This window comes from Entelurus aequoreus, linkage group LG03 (assembly GCF_033978785.1).
Source record: "Entelurus aequoreus isolate RoL-2023_Sb linkage group LG03, RoL_Eaeq_v1.1, whole genome shotgun sequence".
In the NCBI taxonomy this organism is placed as follows: Eukaryota; Metazoa; Chordata; class Actinopteri; order Syngnathiformes; family Syngnathidae; genus Entelurus; species Entelurus aequoreus.
In genome coordinates this window covers 59,871,262-59,890,027 of record NC_084733.1, presented here as the reverse complement: position 1 = coordinate 59,890,027, position 18,766 = coordinate 59,871,262, and the positions used below count along the sequence as shown (strand labels likewise).

General features: G+C 42.3%; 1 protein-coding gene across 5 annotated transcripts in view; it reads left to right on the top strand.

Moving 5' to 3' along the window:
* The window catches only part of kiaa1109 (KIAA1109 ortholog), a 260,969-nt gene that overhangs the window by 27,751 nt on the left and 214,452 nt on the right, over positions 1-18,766 (top strand). For all 5 annotated transcript variants that reach the window (XM_062042306.1, XM_062042308.1, XM_062042307.1 and 2 more), the window contains exons 4-5: positions 17,398-17,476; positions 17,566-17,630. In XM_062042306.1, the coding sequence (XP_061898290.1) occupies positions 17,398-17,476; positions 17,566-17,630 (144 nt within the window). The remainder of the gene's footprint in view (positions 1-17,397; positions 17,477-17,565; positions 17,631-18,766) is intronic.

Sequence of the window (18,766 nt, the reverse complement as noted above, 5' to 3'; positions counted from 1 at the left end):
CAGCCCAACGTTGGTAAATGGAGGTTCAGTGGACAGGCGATCAGCTGGAAGATCAGCCATCTTTTGAGTCTGAGGCAAAGCGCGAAGCTTGCGGCATTTAACACATCCATAGATCACCCTGCTGACTCGTCTTTTACCACCAACAATCCAAAATCCAGCAGCTCTTAAAGCACCTTCAGTGAATAATCTGCCCTGGTGTTGTATTTTCTGATGGTAGTGCCTGACCAGAAGAGTGGAAATATGGTGCTTGCCAGGGATTATGAGAGGCGATTTCTCCTCCAAAGAGAGTTCCGCTTCTTTTATGCGACCCCCAATTCTTAGCAGACCATCGGCATCAATGAGAGGGTCTAAGGCTTTGAGATTATTGTCTTTGGAAAGCCCTTTACCATTTTTGATGGAAGCATACTCTTGAGCATATATGTCTTCTTGAACTGCACGAATGATGGTTTTCTTAGCATGTGCAAGTTCCTCAACAGCATTTGCTGAGTGGCAATGATGCCAGCCTTTGCAGCCATTAGCTTTTACTGCAGGATTCTTTTGAAAGAGGCGAGCAATGTGAGTGAAGCAATGTGAGTGAGACGAGCAATGGCATGGATCAATGATCTCCAACTGGAGAACTTGGAGAAGCGTTGAGAACCCAGGTGTTTGATTACTGCAGTAGTGTTTAATGTTGAAACATGCGGGCGGACCTCTGTATCCAAAGAGGGGTCAGACAACTCAAAAGGGCCATTTTCAAACTGGTCATTCTGAGCATTCTTCAGGAATGCTGGTCCACAAAGCCAGGTGGTACTGGACAGGTGTTTCGCTGACACAGACATTGTGACTATGTCTGCAGGGTTTGCTTCAGTGGAGACATGTTTCCATTGCTCAGGGTGAGAAAAGCTTCTTATCCGTTGAACTCGGTTGCTTACATACACGTAAAAACGTCTAGTATCATTGCTGATGTAACCAAGAACGATTTTGCTGTCGCTGTAGAAAGTGATGTCAACCTCCATGTCCATCTCTGAGGTGATGAGCTCGGCAAGTTCCACCGCTAATACTGCAGAACAAAGCTCAAGTCTAGGGACAGTTTGTTCTGACAAGGGTGTAAGCTTGGCTTTTCCCATGAGAAAGCCCACGTGGTTGGTTCCATTTTTCTCTGTTAGTTTTAAGTATGCAACTGCTGCAATTGCCTTTGTGGAAGCGTCACAAAAGATGACTATCTCTCTTTTTGACCCCGCTGTAGGAGAGGCCTGTGTGTAAACTCTTGGGATCTGGAGATTGCTGAGATCTTTCAATGAGCATCGCCACGTTGACCATGTCTCTTCCATTTCTTGAGGAAGAGGTGCATCCCAATCTCCGTTGTTCTCCATGAGCTCACGCAGGATTAGTTTGCCTTGTATGGTGACAGGGGCAAGAAATCCTAGGGGATCATAGATGCTGTTGACAGTTGACAAGACACATCTGCGGGTGAAAGGCTTTTGCTCATCAGCTACTTGAAAGGTAAATGTGTCTGACATTAGATCCCAGTTAAGTCCCAGACTACGTTGCGTGGGCAAGATATCTGAAGTGAAGTCCAGGTCCTTTAAGTTGATGGCATGGTCCTGAGATGGGAATGCGTTCATAACTTCTCCTATATTTGAGGCGATTTTGTGAAGCCTCAAGTTTGAGTCTGACAGAACCTCTTGCGTCCTCTTGAGCAGCTTCACTGCAGCTTTGATGGAGGGAAGTGACGTTAGCCCGTCATCTACATAAAAGTCACGGTTGACAAACTGCTTTACAACGGGCTCTGCATTTTTCACTGACTGTCTTAAACAGTAGATGGCCACTGCGGGAGAGGGACAATTTCCAAAGACATGGACCCTCATTCTGTATTCCATGATGTCCTCAGATGAGTTGTTGTTTCTGAACCATAAAAACCTGAGATAATTGCGGTCTTCTTCTCTGACTAAGAAACAGTGGTACATCTGCTGAATGTCTGCTGTTATGGCTACAGCTTATTTGCGAAACCTGAGGAGTACCCCTATAAGGGTGTTGTTGAGGTCGGGTCCAGTTAACAGCACGTCGTTTAGTGACACACCATTGTATTGGGCACTGGAGTCAAACACCACACGGATGTTCCCAGGTTTCTTTGGATGGTAAACACCAAAGGCTGGTAAATACCATCTTTCTTCATTAGATGTGAGTGGAGGGGCTATTTCAGCATGTTCATTTTGAAAGATATTTTCCATGAAGCTAAAAAAGTGCTCTTTCATCACTGGTTTTCTTTCGAAGTTGCGTCTCAAAGAGGAAAAACGCTTCAAGGCTTGAACTTTGTTGTCAGGAAGCTTGGGCCTTGGAGTCTTAAATGGCAGCGGAGCTACCCAGCTGTTGGTTATGTCCTTTTTCAAATCCCTCTCCATGATTTGCAGGAAGGCGATGTCATCAACGGATGGACCGACTTTGTTGTCATCTTTGGTCTGCCGAAACACTGTAGTGCCCACGTCATCTTGCTTACATTTCTTTGTGAAGGTTACCTTTGAGTATTCAGGGCTTTGAAACTGGCCATGTCTCTCCTTGACTTGAAATACGTTAGGACAAGGTGTAAAGACTGTGGGACGCCTTTGTTCAATTGTAATGTTGTTGAAGTTATTCACTGTGGTCGGCTTGTGAACACCTCCCAAGCATACATTTCCAACGATCACCCATCCCAGGTCAAGTTTTTGAGCATAGGGACCATCGCGTGGCCCATCGACCTGCTTGCGCACTTTGTGGACAGAAATGATGTCTCTCCCAAGGAGAAGCATGATGGATGCGTTAGGATCCATCTCTGGGATGAGGTTAGCAACTGATTTGAGGTGAGTATGGTTGGCTGCAGCATTAGGTGTTGGGATTTCTGATCTGTTGTTAGGTAGATCATCACATTCCAGGAGGCTTGGTAAAGAGAGGCACACTTTTCCATCCATGGATTCAATGTTGTAGCCTTAAGCTCTTCTCCCAGTGGTTTCCGTCACTCCAGAGCAGGTTCGGAGTGTGTATGGAGATGAAGGACTTTGAATGTTGAAGATCTCAAAGAACTCTGAACGAGCAAGGGACTTGTTACTCTGCTCGTCGATGATTGCATAAACTTTCAGGGATTTCTCAGGACGGCCGCTAGGATATATTTTAACAAGGCAGATCTTTGAGCAGGATTTGTAGCTTTGATCGCCACCACATACATCTGTACATCGAGCACTGACCTCAGTTGAAGGTCCTGAGTCTTGCTCCCCGCCAAGCTGTGTCAGGGGGGTTGGGACCTGGATCCATGGTGCAGGTCCAGGATGAAGTGCAGAAATGTGCTTTGCGCTCTCACACTCAGTGCACTTAGTAATACATTTACAGTTTTTTGCTATATGTTGAGTGGATGTGCAACACTTAAAACATATGCCATTCTCTTTCAGGAATTCCTTGCGTTGTTCCAACGGCATTGCACGGAAGGCCTGACATTTCTGGAGCATGTGAGGTTTTTTATGAATAGGGCATTGTTTCACAGGATCATCAGCTTCAAAGTGTTGCTTGTCATTAATAGGAGGGGCAGTAGACTGGAAATCGATCTTATGAACTGAGACTTCTCTATTTTGGATCTGCTTCCATTGGACTCTGTCTGCTTTTGAGGTGTCAATTTGACCTGCAAACTTGAAGCCTGGGTCATTCCTAATTATAGCTTGTTTTCCAATGAAGTCAACAAAAACATAAAAGGGGGGAAATGTTACATTGTGTTGTAATTTATAGTTTGTGCCAACGTTGAGCCACTTTTCTTGAAGGTTGAATGGTAACTTTTGAACTAATGAGTTTATCCCACGCGCTGTGTCCAAATATGCAAGGCCAGGCAGGTCTCCATCTTCCTTGGCTGCCTCCAATTCTATGAGAAAATCACTCAACTCATGGAGCTTTGAATAGTCTCTGTTGATCATTTTAGGGAAGCTGTGGATCCGTTTAAAGAGTGAATCCTCCACCATTTCGGGTGCGCCGTAACAGGTTTCCAGTCTGTCCCATATCCTTTTTAGGCCTTTGTCTGGGGAGTTGACATGGACAGCCCTGATGCGTTTTGCGTGCTCAGCTGACTCCTTCCCTAGCCACGTGACCAACAAATCCATTTCTTCACTGGACGTTATGTTGAGGCCTCTGACTGTGTTCACAAAGGACTGTTTCCATGCCCTGTAACTGCATGGCTGGTCGCTGAACTTTATCAGGCTCGTTGTGACTAGCTCACGGTGAGCTAGATATCTTGCGAAGTCTGCCACATTCCCTTGATCGTAGACAGGCTGACAAGGTGTACGGCTGGACTTTGGATGCAAAGGAGAACTGTAGCTTGACTTGTAATCTTGGTGATTGTCTCGTATGTTGTTTGAAGATGGACTGATGACTGATGTGACTTCTGGCTGTGAAGGTGTCGTCATTTGTTGTAGGGTAGAAACAAACCCAACTCTGTGTTTATTGTGCTCTGTCTGGAGATGTGAGTGTTGAATGGAGTTCACATCTGGTGGTTTATAATGTTGTGTTTCATTCCATGACGATGGCTGTTGGTGTGGTGATTCAACTTTTATTTGACTTGGCTCTTGGGCCTGAGTGACTATGTATACTTTTGTGCGCTCTAATGTGTCAACTGAATGTTCAAACAACTGCTTGATGTGAAGATAGGAGCTGCTTCGATCACTTCCTTCCACAGCGGCTTCCAAGACCTCCGCTTTGGCGAGTGCAGCTGCTGCGTCCTGCTCCAGTAAGAGCATGTCCATCTTAGCTTCTAGTTGTGCTTTTTCCACGTCCAGTTGTGCTTTTTCCACTTTGAGTGTCATTTCTTTTTGTGCAAAAGACAGACATACTTTGGCTGCCTCTGCTTTTGCGCGTGCTTTGGTAGCTGCAGCCTCGGTGGAGGAAGCTTTTGACCTTGTTGAAGCACGTGAAGTGGTAGATTTTGTCCGTAATGAGCTTTCTGTGCAATCCATTGTTTGTTCTTGTGTATGCTGTCTTATCTTCTGCGTTAAAGACATCGTTTTACTGTGCTGCCCTCGATATGTAGACATATCTTGGCTTTACCCTAACACCTTTTCTTGATCAAACACTCTGAAAAACGTCTTCTTGTCCACAGGTTTATTGACCGTAAAACTGAAAACATACAAGCAGAAGGATGCTTACATTACAGACATGCATACACAGCCAATTACACACACACAAGCCCACTACAATAAAACATGCATTATGCTTTGTATTGAACTTAAATGGATAAATAACGCCACAAAATATGTAATTTAAGTGCTCTACAGCAAACTAGCTTACTATGCTAACATTCACTTCACTGTATGAATTCCGAAAATTAGCATGACTGACTTTTGGCCATAAAACGTCCCAAATTACATCACAACCAACAAATAATACAACTCAATCAAATATTAGCATACTACTCAACAATACATACCGATTATACTTTGTTTGGCATGAGATTCGAGCAGATGAAAACGTTTGCGATCGTCACCGAACTAGCTTAAAGTCTACTTGAAAGGAACTCCTTGTTGTGCCCTGCTATCATGGACATTACTGTAAACTAAGCAATGCTGCCTCCTGCTGTCTAAAGGAGGAAGTGCACCCCACTGTTAAATTCCAAAGTGAACTTAAACACTGGTTTTACATATATTATTAATGAATTCAACAAACAAGACAGAACAAGCCCGAATAGAAAACGCTCTATAGCCCGCAGACTTTTTTTGGGCTCTGGGAATCACTAATAAGCCGGAGTTCTTTGAACGCAGATTTCTTGCCGGGACATATGGTACAATGTACCATATGTCCCGGCCAAGATAGGCAGGAGCTTGACCGTGTAGTATTTTATACGTAAGTAGTAAAACCTTAAAGTTGCATCTTAGGTGCACAGGAAGCCAGTGCAAGTGAGCCAGTATAGGCGTAATATGATCAAACTTTCTTGTTTTTGTCAAAAGTCTAGCAGCCGCATTTTGTACCATCTGTAATCTTTTAATGCTAGACATAGGGAGGCCCGAAAATAAAACGTTACAGTAATCGAGACGAGATGTAACGAACGCATGCATAATGATCTCAGCATCGCTTGTGGACAAAATGGAACGAATTTTAGCGATATTACGGAGATGAAAGAAGGCCATTTTAGTAACACTCTTAATGTGTGACTCAAACGAGAGAGTTGGGTCGAAGATAATACCCAGATTCTTTACCGAGTAGACTTGTTTAATTGTTTGGTTGTCAAATGTTAAGGTGGTATTATTAAATAGATGTCGGTGTTGAGCAGGACCGATAATCAGCATTTCCGTTTTCTTAGCGTTGAGTTGCAAAAAGTTAGCGGACATCCATTGTTTAATTTCATTAAGACACGCCTCCAGCTGACTACAATCCGGCGTGTTGGTCAGCTTTAGGGGCATGTAGAGTTGAGTGTCATCAGCATAACAGTGAAAGCTAACACCGTATTTGCGTATGATGTCACCTAGCGGCAGCATGTAAATACTAAAGAGTGCAGGGCCAAGAACCGAACCCTGGGGAACTCTGCACGTTACCTTAACGTAGTCCGAGGTCACATTGTTATGGGAGACACACTGCATCCTGTCAGTAAGATAAGAGTTAAACCAAGACAAGGCTAAGTCTGTCATCCCAATACGCGTTTTGATACGCTCTAATAAAATATTATGATCAACAGTATCGAAAGCGGCGCTAAGATCAAGAAGCAGCAACATAGATGACGCATCAGAATCCATCGTTAGCAATAGATCATTAGTCATTTTTGCGAGGGCTGTCTCCGTAGAGTGATTTGCCCTGAAACCGGATTGAAAAGGTTCACAGAGATTGTTAGACGCTAAGTGTTCATTTAGCTGCTGTGCGACAATTTTTTCGAGGATTTTCGAGATAAACGGAAGGTGGGACACCGGCCGGTAGTTTACCATGAGGTCAGGATCGAGGTTAGGTCTTTTGAGTAGAGGATGAATAACCGCTTTTTTGAATGCTAGGGGAACAGTTGAGTTGAGTTGAGTTGAGTTGAGTTGTGTTTGAGTTTATTTCGAACATGCAAGCATACAACATGATACATCACAATTTCCAGTTTCTCTTTTCAACATGTTCGAAAAGGAGTAGGAATGCCAGAGGAAAGTGATAAGTTTATAATATTTAACACTGATGGGCCTAATAATATAAAAAGCTCCTTGATAAGTTTCCCAGGAATTGGGTCAAGTAAACATGTTGTTTGTTTTGTCCCATTTACACATTTTAACAATTCCTCCAATGTTATTTCATCAAAGAGAGAGAAACTATTTTGGAGGGCAGTGTCCGTCGTATATACAGTCGTATCTGTGTTAATAGAACCCAGTTGTAGCTGAGATGCATTGTCTTTAATCTCTTTTCTAATGACTTCAATTATCTTATTAAATAAATTCATAAAGTCATCTGCTGAGTGGGTGGAGCTACTGGGAGGAGTCCCTTGTTGGGTTAGCGATGCTACTGTACTAAACAAAAATTTAGGATCATTTTTGTTGAGGTGGATGAGATTTGAGTAATATTTAGCTTTAGCTGAGGTAAGCATGCGTTTATAAGTTATTAAACTATCACTCCATGCTTGATGGAAAACCTCAAGTTAGTCGCACGCCATTTGCGTTCCAGCTTTCTACATGATAATTTCTGGGCTTTAGTTTCTTCTGTAAACCATGGGGTACGCCTTTTAGGGGCCCTTTTTAGCTTTAGCGGTGCTACACTATCAATGGTGTCGCGCAGGGCGTCGTTAAAGTTGTTAGTGAGGTTATCAATAGAGCCCACATCATTTGGGAATGGTGCCATTACCGAAGGCAGTAGGTCAGTAAGAGTCGTCGTTGTGGCAGCATTAATGTTGCGGCTGCTTTAGTAGTTATTATTATTATTATTAGTTTGTTGACAATGAGTCAGAACTTCGAATTTTATAAGGTAATGATCGGACATTACTTTAGTGTACGGGAGTATCGTAACTTTAGAGGTGGTGACACCCCTGTCAAGCACTAGATCTATCGTATTACCGTTGCGATGCGTGGGTTCATTTATTATTTGTGTAAGACCACAGCTATCAATTATAGTCTGGAGCGCCACGCATGGAGGGTCCGATGGGGTATTCATATGGATATTAAAGTCCCCCATTATGATTATATTGTCGGCGTGCGTCACTAGATCAGCAACGAACTCTGAGAATTCACCTATGAAGTCCGAATAGGGCCCAGAGGGGCGGTAGATAACAGCCAGGTGGAGAGGCAGCGGTGTGACAAACCTCATAGTGAGTACCTCAAACAAGTTATATTTATTATTTAGGTTAGGTGTAAAATTATAGTTTTCATTGTATATTAGTGCGACACCCCCTCCCCTTTTAAGAGGACGGGCAACATGCACATTGGTATAGTTAGGAGGAGATGGCTCATTTAGCGCAAAAAAATCGTCTGGTTTGAGCCAGGTCTCTGCGAGACCAACGACGTCAAGTTTGTTGTCTCTAATGACCTCATTAACTAATGACGTTTTGGAAGATAATGATCTTATGTTTAAAAAGCCCATATTATAGGTAGTGGGCTGTTTTGAGGATTGTTTGTTGAAATTATCCGAAGTAGCAATATTAATAATGTTGCGTTTATTATGCTTAGTGCACTTTAAATAGTTTCGACCATATCTAGGAATTGATACAACGGGAATTTTCAGATTGTTTGCTTGATGCTGCGATAAACTGAACGCATCATAGTTAGCCACCTCAGTACAATGTATGTCTGCCTCTGACACCGACACAAAAGAAAAAACATTATGTGAGTTGTGTTTTATTCTAAGAGAATTGCTATGTGTGCAGGGATTATCCAGCCTGGCGCCGGCTAGTTCTAGCTTAAAAGACTTCTTACCCGGACACTCCACGCTTCTTTGGTTAGCTTTTCCCTTTGTTGTTAGCCCCGCTCGGCATCCCCGCTTCTGCTTCCGCTCACACCGCTTACGTCGCCTCCATTGGCGGTCCCCGCTAGTACTTGACTCCGCTGCTACAAAGGCCGCTCGATGTAGCCCGCGAAGTATTCCCATGCTAGCGAGGAGGTCCACCGTACATGCATCTTTCAGTCTATAACGACCCGATCCATCCACATCCAGAATTGTCTGTCGGTCGTATGTGATCACAGAGTGTTCACGCTTTGAGCCAGCCATGAAATTGACAGAAATGACGGGTGTTTTTTGCCAAATCGCTCTACACTCCCAAGAGCGTTTGCAAGCCGCTGCTTTTAGGGCGCCGCCATCTTGCCATCTTGAACATTGTGTTCGTTATGGACAATCTGTGACGAGCACAAAAGTCCAATAAAAAAACATCACTCGGGTTCAGATCCGGGCGGCCATTATTCCCAATCACGCCTCTAGAGGTTTCACTGTCATTGCTAATATGAGCGTTGAAGTCCCCCAGTAGAACAAGGGAATCACCCGGGGGAGCAATCTCCAGTACTCCCTCGAGTGAATCCAAAAAGGGTGGGTACTCTGAGCTGCCGCTTGGTGCGTAAGCACAAACAACAATCAGGACCCGTCCCCTCACCCGAAGGCGGAGGGAAGCTACCCTCTCGTCCACTGGATTGAATTCCAACATGCAGGCTTTGAGCCGGGGGGCAACAATAATTGCCACCCCAGCCCGTCGCCTCTCACTGTGTGCAATGCCAGAGTGGAAGAGAGTCCAGCTCCTCTTGAGAGAACTGGTTCTAGAGCCTTTGCTGTGCTTTGAAGTGAGTCCGACTATATTTAGCCGGAACTTCTCCACCTCGCGCACTAGCTCAGACTCCTTCCCCCCCAGCGAGGTGACGTTCAACGTCCCAAAAGCTAGGTTATGTTGCCGAGTATTGGACTGCCAAGTGCCCTGCCTTCGGCTCCCGCCCAGCTCACAACGCACCTGACCTCTATGGGCCCTCTTATGAGTGGTGAGCCCATTGGAGGGGGGACCCACGTTGCCTCTTCGGGCTGTGCCTGGCCGGGCCCCATGAGGGAGCCCCGGTGACCCGCGTCCGGGCGAGGGAAATCTGGGTCCTTTGTTAGTCTTTTTCATCAAGGTCTTCGAGCTGCTCTTTGACTGATCCCTCACCTAGGACCTGTTGGTCTTGGGAGACCCTACTAGGGGGCATAGAAGCCCCCGCACAACATAGCTCCTAGGATCATTTGGACACACAAACTCCTCTACCATGATAAGGTGGCAGCTCAGAGAGGAGCATCCAGAAACCGCCAATAATATTCCATTTACATGTTGTGACCTGAAAATTAACCAAATATGAGGTATATTGTTATTATAAGCGCCAACACAGACGACCTATTTTAGTGACACATTTATAGCAGTGACCTAATGCTAGCTCACGCTGCTATTGTTGACACACTAAGCCGGCAGCTGCTTCTGCTCTGTCTCAGACTTGCTAAAAGTAAATTCTACATTATAATTCATGCATCTCTTACTTGGTAGTAGACAAATCTGGTCATGGACCGAGAGGCTGGTCGACTTTGACATCTCCCAAAAACACGAAAAAGACGCTAGCTGTTTTAACCCTTTGTGATTATTGCAATTGAATCATCATCTAAACGGAATTATGTGAGCATCCCCTCGGTCGGCATCCCAGCGAGAGTGGAAATTGTACATTGTTAGTTTTTTAAAGCTTTATCATGGTTAGTTTGTATGTTTAGCACCTATTAATAATGCTGCTGCTATATTGTTACAATAAAGCTGGATCCCTTTTGAGCACTCGGCTTTTAAAACTTATTGCTCATCCTCTTAGTGTTCAGGCTCAAAAATATAAGGTTGTGGATCATAATTTTCCCGAAGCAATCGTTGCTGGCTCTCACTAAGTTTACTTGATTTTCCCCAACAACAACAGCATTGTTGTTGTTGGGGACGTGATCCGTGGTTCCTAACGCTACTTTCAAAATGGTTCGGGAATCTCTGTGAGATTGATACTTTTTTGATCATATCTATTTATTTACAAACTTTGGAAGTCTTTGTCATGAATGAGATATATACGATAATAGCTTCAATATAGAGGCAATTTGTTTTTCCACTCTACTGGTACTTTAAAGGCCTACTGAATTGAACTTTTTTTATTTAAACGGGGATAGCAGATCCATTCTATGTGTCATACTTGATCATTTCGCGATATTGCCATATTTTTGCTGAAAGGATTTAGTAGAGAACATCGACGATAAAGTTCGCAACTTTTGGTCGCTGATAAAAAAAGCCTTGCCTGTACCGGAAGTAGCGTGACGTCACAACTTGAAAGGGTCCTCACATTTCCCCATTGTTTACACCAGCAGCAAGAGCGATTCGGACCAAGAAAGCGACGATTACCCCATTAATTTGAGCCAGGATGAAAGATTTGTGGATGAGGAACGTGAGAGTGAAAGACTAGAGTGCAGTGCAGGACGCATCTTTTTTCGCTCTGACCGTAACTTAGGTACAAGCTGGCTCATTGGATTCCACACTCTCTCCTTTTTCTATTGTGGATCACGGATTTGTATTTTAAACCACCTCGGATACTATATACTCTTGAAAATGAGAGTCGAGAACGCGAAATGGACATTCACAGTGACTTTTATCTCCACGACAATACATCGGCGAAGCACTTTAGCTACGGAGCTAGCGTGATAGCATCGTTCTTAAATGCAGATAGAAACAAAATAAATAAACCCCTGACTGGAAGGATAGACAGAAAATCAACAATACTATTAAACCATGGACCTGTAAATACACGGTTAATGCTTTCCAGCTTGGCGAAGCTTAACAATGCTGTTGCTAACGACGCCATTGAAGCTAACTTAGCAACGGGACCTCACAGAGCTATGCTAAAAACATTAGCTATCCACCTACACCAGCCAGCCCTCATCTGCTCATCAACACCCGTGCTCACCTGCATTCCAGCGATCGACGGAAGGACGAAGGACTTCACCCGATCATCCGTGCGGTCGGCGGCTAGCGCGTCTGCTATCCAAGTCAAAGTCCTCCTGGTTGTGTTGCTACAGCCAGCCGCTAATACACCGATCCCACCTACAACTTTCTTCTTTGCAGTCTTCATTGTTCATTAAACAAATTGCAAAAGATTCACCAACACAGATGTCCAGAATACTGTGGAATTTTGAGATGAAAACAGAGCTTTTTGCATTGGATTCAATGGCGTCCGAATACTTCCGTTTAACTATTGACGTCACGCGCATATGTCATCATACATAGACGTTTTCAACCGGAAGTTTAGCGGGAAATTTAAAATTGCACTTTATAAGTTAACCCGGCCGTATTGGCATGTGTTGCAATGTTAAGATTTCATCATTTATATATAAACTATCAGACTGCGTGGTCGGTAGTAGTGGGTTTCAGTAGGCCTTTAAGGGTACAATATTATTGCAGTAATGTCAAAAAAGATGCCTTGGTAAAACTGCTTTAGTGTGGAAAATTAAGTGCTAATTATGTTAAGGATGAACACATGTACTGTAAATAAACACAAACCTAACGAGGCATTTTCAAACTGCAATTGATAGTGTAGGAAGAGTGTTTCAGGTAACAAGCAAACAGAAAAACATTTAGGTTTAGTGTCTGTAAACTAAATAGGTTTCTGTCTTTCAACTTTTAACTGAGAATGTAAACAAATAGTTGAGTATCCTTCAAATCACTGTACAACAACAACAATTTAACTTGCACAATTTTGTGCCTGGCAGCACGGTGGAGGAGGGGTTAGTGCGTCTGCCTCACAATACGAAGGTCCTGGGTTCGATCCTGCGCTCGGGATTTTTCTGTGTGGAGTTTGCATGTTCTCCCCATGACTGCGTGGGTTCCCTCCAGGTACTCCGGCTTCCTCCCACCTCCAAAGACATGCACCTGGGGATAGGTTGATTGGCAACTCTAGAAAATTGGCCCTAGTGTGTGAATGTGAGTGTGAATGTTGTCTGTCTATCTGTGTTGGCCCTGCGATGAGGTGGCGACTTGTCCAGGGTGTACCCCGCCTACCGCCCGAATGTAGCTGAGATAGGTTCCAGCGACACCCGCAACCCCGAAAGGGACAAGCGGTACAAAATGGATGGATGTATGGAGTTTTGTACCTTGGCTAAAGTATGTACACCAATCTTTTAAAGGCCTACTGAAATGATTTTTTTTTATTTAAACGGGGATAGCAGATCCATTCTATGTGTCATACTTGATCATTTTGCGATATTGCCATATTTTTGCTGAAAGGATTTAGTAGAGAACATCGACGATAAAGTTCGCAACTTTTGGTCGCTGATAAAAAAAGCCTTGCCTGTACCGGAAGTAGCGTGACGTCACAACTTGAAAGGCTCCTCACATTTCCCCATTGTTTACACCAGCAGCAAGAGCAATTCGGACCGAGAAAGCGACGATTACCCCATTAATTTGAGCGAGGATGAAAGATTCGTGGATGTGGAACGTGAAAGTGAAGGACTAGCGTGCAGTGCAGAACATATCTTTTTTCGCTCTGACCGTAACTTAGGTACAAGGGTTCATTGGATTCCACACTCTCTCCTTTTTCTATTGTGGATCACGGATTTGTATTTTAAACCACCTCGGATACTATATGCTCTTGAAAATGAGAGTCGAGAACGCGAAATGGACATTCACAGTGACTTTTATCACCACGACAATACATCGGTTAAGCTCTTTAGCTACTGAGCTAACGTGATAGCATCGGGCTTTACTGCATATAGAAACAAAACAAATAAGTCCCTGACTGGAAGGATAGACAGAAGATCATCAATACTACCAAACTCTGGACATGTACATACACGGTTAATGCTGTCCAGCCTGGCGAAGCTTAGCAACGCTGTTGCTAACGACGCCATTGAAGCTAACTTAGCTACGGAACCTCGACAGAGCTACGCTAAAAACATTAGCTCTGCACCTACGCCAGCTCTCATCTGCTCATCATGACCCGTGCTCACCTGCGTTCCAGCGATCGACGGTACGATGAAGGACTTCACCCGATCACCGACGCGGTTGGCGGCCCGGAGACGGGGGAAGTCAAGGTGAGGTCGTTCGGCTAGCGCGTCTGCTATCCTCAAAGTCATCCTTGTTGTGTTGCTGTAGTCCGCCGCTAATACACCGATCGCACCTACAGCTTTCTTCTTTGCAGTCTCCATTGTTCATTAAACAAATTGCAAAAGATTCACCAACACAGATGTCCAGAATACTGTGGAATTTTGGGATGAAAACAGAGCTTTTTTGTATTGGATTCAATGGGTCCGAATACTTCCGTATCAACCGTTAACGTCACGCGCATACGTCATCATATCTAGACGTTTTCAACCGGAAGTGTGGCGGGAAATTTAAAATTGCACCTTATAAGTTAACCCGGCCGTATTGGCATGTGTTGCAATGTTAAGATTTCATCATTGATATATAAACTATCAGACTGCGTGGTCGGTAGTAGTGGGTTTCAGTAGGCCTTTAAATCCCTTGTGCACCACTGAAAACAGGCCTTTGACAATGACTTTTCTGATACACCGTGAGATTACTTGAGCTCTTGGGCTGTCATGAGGAAAACTTGTTAAAATGCCTCACAAATTGATGTTTGGCCTGGCTTACACCTTGGTTTTTCATCAATAATCTTACCTTGCTGATGATTAATCAAGTGACTGCTTTTATTTTCAGAGTTGTAGTAGATTGCGTTCTGGCAATATCTGCTAACTGTATATTGCATGACCGTCACGTTTCCTCCTCTTTCATTTTCTTTGACGGCGAAGCCAAAAGTTATCTAAATGTCACTTGCTTGAACTTTCCGCTCTGCTCCTTTGTGATTTTTGCCATATTTTGCTGAGCTGCGCTGCGCAGAAGATTATGGGAGATGTAGTTTTGCTTCTCAGACCGGCTCATTCAACAGTGCCAGAAAAAAATGACTAATAAAGATCATTCAACATAAATAATGATATATGGAAATAACAAAGAGGGCATTCAATAAGAATAGATTGCGCAAACATAGTCACAACAGGTTTGTCAAGCTGATACGATTAACTTCCTGCTTATTTATATGTATTATTTATAGGTGTTGCAGGTGAAATCAATGTAGTGGCGTTGCTGCCATTTCAGGTGGATGATAGGGTTTCATGTGTTGTTTTCCCCTCCTTGCGGCATTTTTACTGAACATTTGGTTCAGATAACATGCAACATGTCTGAGGAAGTCCCACACAATCGACGCCATGTTTATTTACACCGCGCAAGTTTACGGCCTCTTTCAAGGTAAGAGAAAGGGAACCCTTGATTTGCTCACCCACACCCACCTACAGCACAGTCGGTAAGTAAGTAGTCTTCCCTCATTGGAGCGATTGTATGATGTCAAAATTCTGGCCCGATAATTTTCTGCCCAATACCTATCGCGCACCGCTACTAAAAATGAGTTCCAAGGTGTCATAATCGATGATAAAATGAGTTGGAAATCTTACATAAAATAGAATATCCAACATTAAGTTGCAAGAAGCACTTTGATACTGACTAAATAAAGCACATTACTTTCTGGACCTAAAATAATTGTAGTCATTGTTGTTCACTTGTTTTAACATATTTGAATTTTTGTGTGTCGGTATGGGAAGACAATTACAAAGGCCCACATCATTGACTCACCATACTGCAAAAAAAAGGAAACAGTTAGGAAAACTACGTGGGATTCTGAGTGAAGTACTAAAAAAGACACCTTACTCACCCCACACATAATCATTGCAAATTGTATATTTATAACACAAAGAACAACCTTGGAAATAATTTTACACCGTGGACATAGGAGTGGCAAGCTTGTTGGTCTGTGGCCTGTGGAGTTTGATACTATATAACAATATAATTGTCGGCAGAAAAACTGATACCAATCCAATATCACATTTTTAGTCCTATATCGGGCAGCACGGTGGAATAGAGGGGTTAGTGCGTCTGGCTCACAATACGAAGGTCCTGGGTTCGATCCTGCGCTCGGGATCTTTCTGTGTGGAGTTTGCATGTTGTCCCCGTGACTGCGTGGGTTCCCTCCAGGTACTCCAAAGACATGCACCTGGGGATAGGTTGATTGGCAACGCTAAATTGGCCCTAGTGTGTGAATGTGAGTGTGAATGTTGTCTGTCTATCTCTGTTGGCGACTTGTCCAGGGTGTACCCCGCCTTCCACCCGAATGCAGCTGACATAGGCTCCAGCACCCCCGCGACCCTGAACGGGACAAGCGGTACAAAATGGATGGATGGATAGTCCAATATCGGTCGAACAATGTTATTGGGAATCCCTACCTAAAATCATGCACAAAGAAAACAATCTGCTCACTGATAATTAACAACTAATTTTTTTTTCAACCTGTTTTTTTGTTTTCTTTGTATTCTTCTTCCGTTGAGCTGAGAACTGTTCGGTTATCTCATTAGTTTGTAATTTTGTTATCCCCTGGAAGGTTGTGATTGAATTAAAACATTTTTCAATGCCACATCTAGGGATGAAATGATAAATGGTATTAATCATAATCACAATAAAACTCCTGACTGTTAGTATTACCGTTTTTAAATAATAAAAAAAAAAGATATTGAAAAAACGTGATTGGACTGCAGTTTGATAAACTCACAGACTGACTGGCCCCAGCTCGCTAACTAAAATGCTATCATAAAAACAAGAGACTTTAACATATTTTCCCATTAAAAATGACATACCCCAACCTAAACATATATAAACACATTACTGTCTGAACAACCAAGCTATTCAACTTTGTACATTGAACCTACAAGTTGTCTTCTCTTAGAACAGAGTGATCGTTCTATACTCAGGACTACGAGATTGAGGTGTTTTACAGTGCTTTAAAGGACCGCTGAACAGAGTGGGATGCCACAACACCTGCCACAAATAATAAATATTGATAATGGATTTTTATTGTCACGCACTTTTCATTTAAATACCATAAATCTTAAAGTGATACACGCTGAAGTACATACAGATATTTAATCAAATCAAATCAAATCAACTTTATTTAAAACAACAAGAGCTTGGCCATTAAAAGAGATAACATACTACGGCTAAAACATCCATAATAGTGGGTTTTCTAACAGTGTGTCTATTTATTTTAGTCATAAAAAAATTACTTTGTGGAAAGATTTCAGTGTGTATATGTGTAATTATTGAGCACATTCAACAATAAGGCAATACTAATAATCATTTTGGTCACGATAATCGTACAACCCTATAGCCACACCTATTACCTTGTGCAGCCTTTGTTTCTCTTTGTCTTGGAGCTCACAACCTTAATCAAGAACATTTACATTTAGGATTTTTCCAAACCTTATTTCCTTCCATTCAACATTTTAATCAGCTGCAGTCCTAATGAGGTTTTTATTCTCAGTGTTAAGTTCGGCTGTTATGTATTGTAACGAACTTGTGCTATTTGCACATGTTGTCAATAACAAAACTGATCTGCGCTTTCTCCACAGGCTCCTTCTCCTTATCAGTGCTGTCAGGAAAAGTCATGTTCAGAGATGTTTATTACATCAACCAGGACATGTCTATCAGGTAATCTGATCTCTTGCTTTTTGCGCTGATCTCTGCTCAAATACTGTCTGCTTGCACATACCAATCTTTTTAATCATTTTTTGTGATAGGATACAGGATGGCTTCCTCATTTTCCGCTGGTGGAAGATGTATAACCCAAAGCAGAAACAGCATGGTGAGCAAACTGTAGCAATCCTAGAGATCACTGGTATAGTCTACAACCTTAAATCCAATCAACTTTGAAATATGGTATTGTTAATGAATCTAATCATTGCTGTTGATAAATCCAATTGTTTTTTTTAGTTCTTTCTGGTTTGACATTTCTGCGCTGGGGCTCTTTTGTGATTGGTCCTTAGTGTAGTTGTGTGTTTTTACAGAGGAAGTAGTCTGTGTTCTGAATAATAGTAATCTGATTATTTACTTTTATGTACAGTACAGGCCAAAAGTTTGGACACACCTTCTCATTCAATGCGTTTTCTTTATTTTCATGACTTTTTACATTGTAGATTGTCACTGAAGGCATCAAAACTATGAATGAACACATGTGGAGTTATGTACTTAACAAAAAAGTTGAAATAACTGAAAACATGTTATATATTCCAGTTTCTTCAAAATAGCCACTCTTTGCTCTGATTACTGCTTTGCACACTCTTGGCATTCTCTCGATGAGCTTCAAGAGGTAGTCACCTGAAATGGTTTTCACTTCACAGGTGTGCTTGAAGCTCATTGAGAGAATGCCAGGAGTCATGATTGTAAGATTCCATTCATGATATCTGCAGCAAATGTGTTTGCTTGTTCAATTATAACATGAAACTTTTTATTACATCAATCTTACTAAATTCTTGTTTATACCGTAATGGCAGCAGAGATATGAGGGACTCGGCAGAATGACTGTGCACAAATCAGCCTTTTATTTGTTTTCACAAAACTAGTACTGTACAGTTAAAATGTAGGAGCGTGACACACACTCTCAATAATAATAATATTAATAATAATGAATTGCATTTGTAACGCACTTTATATTTGTTAAAATCTCAAAGTGCTACAAAGTATAAAAATAGAAAGTAAGAATATAGAATAAAAAATTAAAATAGAAATAAAATCATGACACACACTAGATAAACACTAGATAAAACAGAAACATAGATACAAATAGAAATAAGAGCATGAAAGCACTGCATAAAACAGATATAAATATATACAGGTATAATGTATTTGATATTATATTATAATATTATGTAACAATTATTATATTATCATATCATCATTTTTTTTCTGAAAATAAATGATAATGATAAATGGGTTGTACTT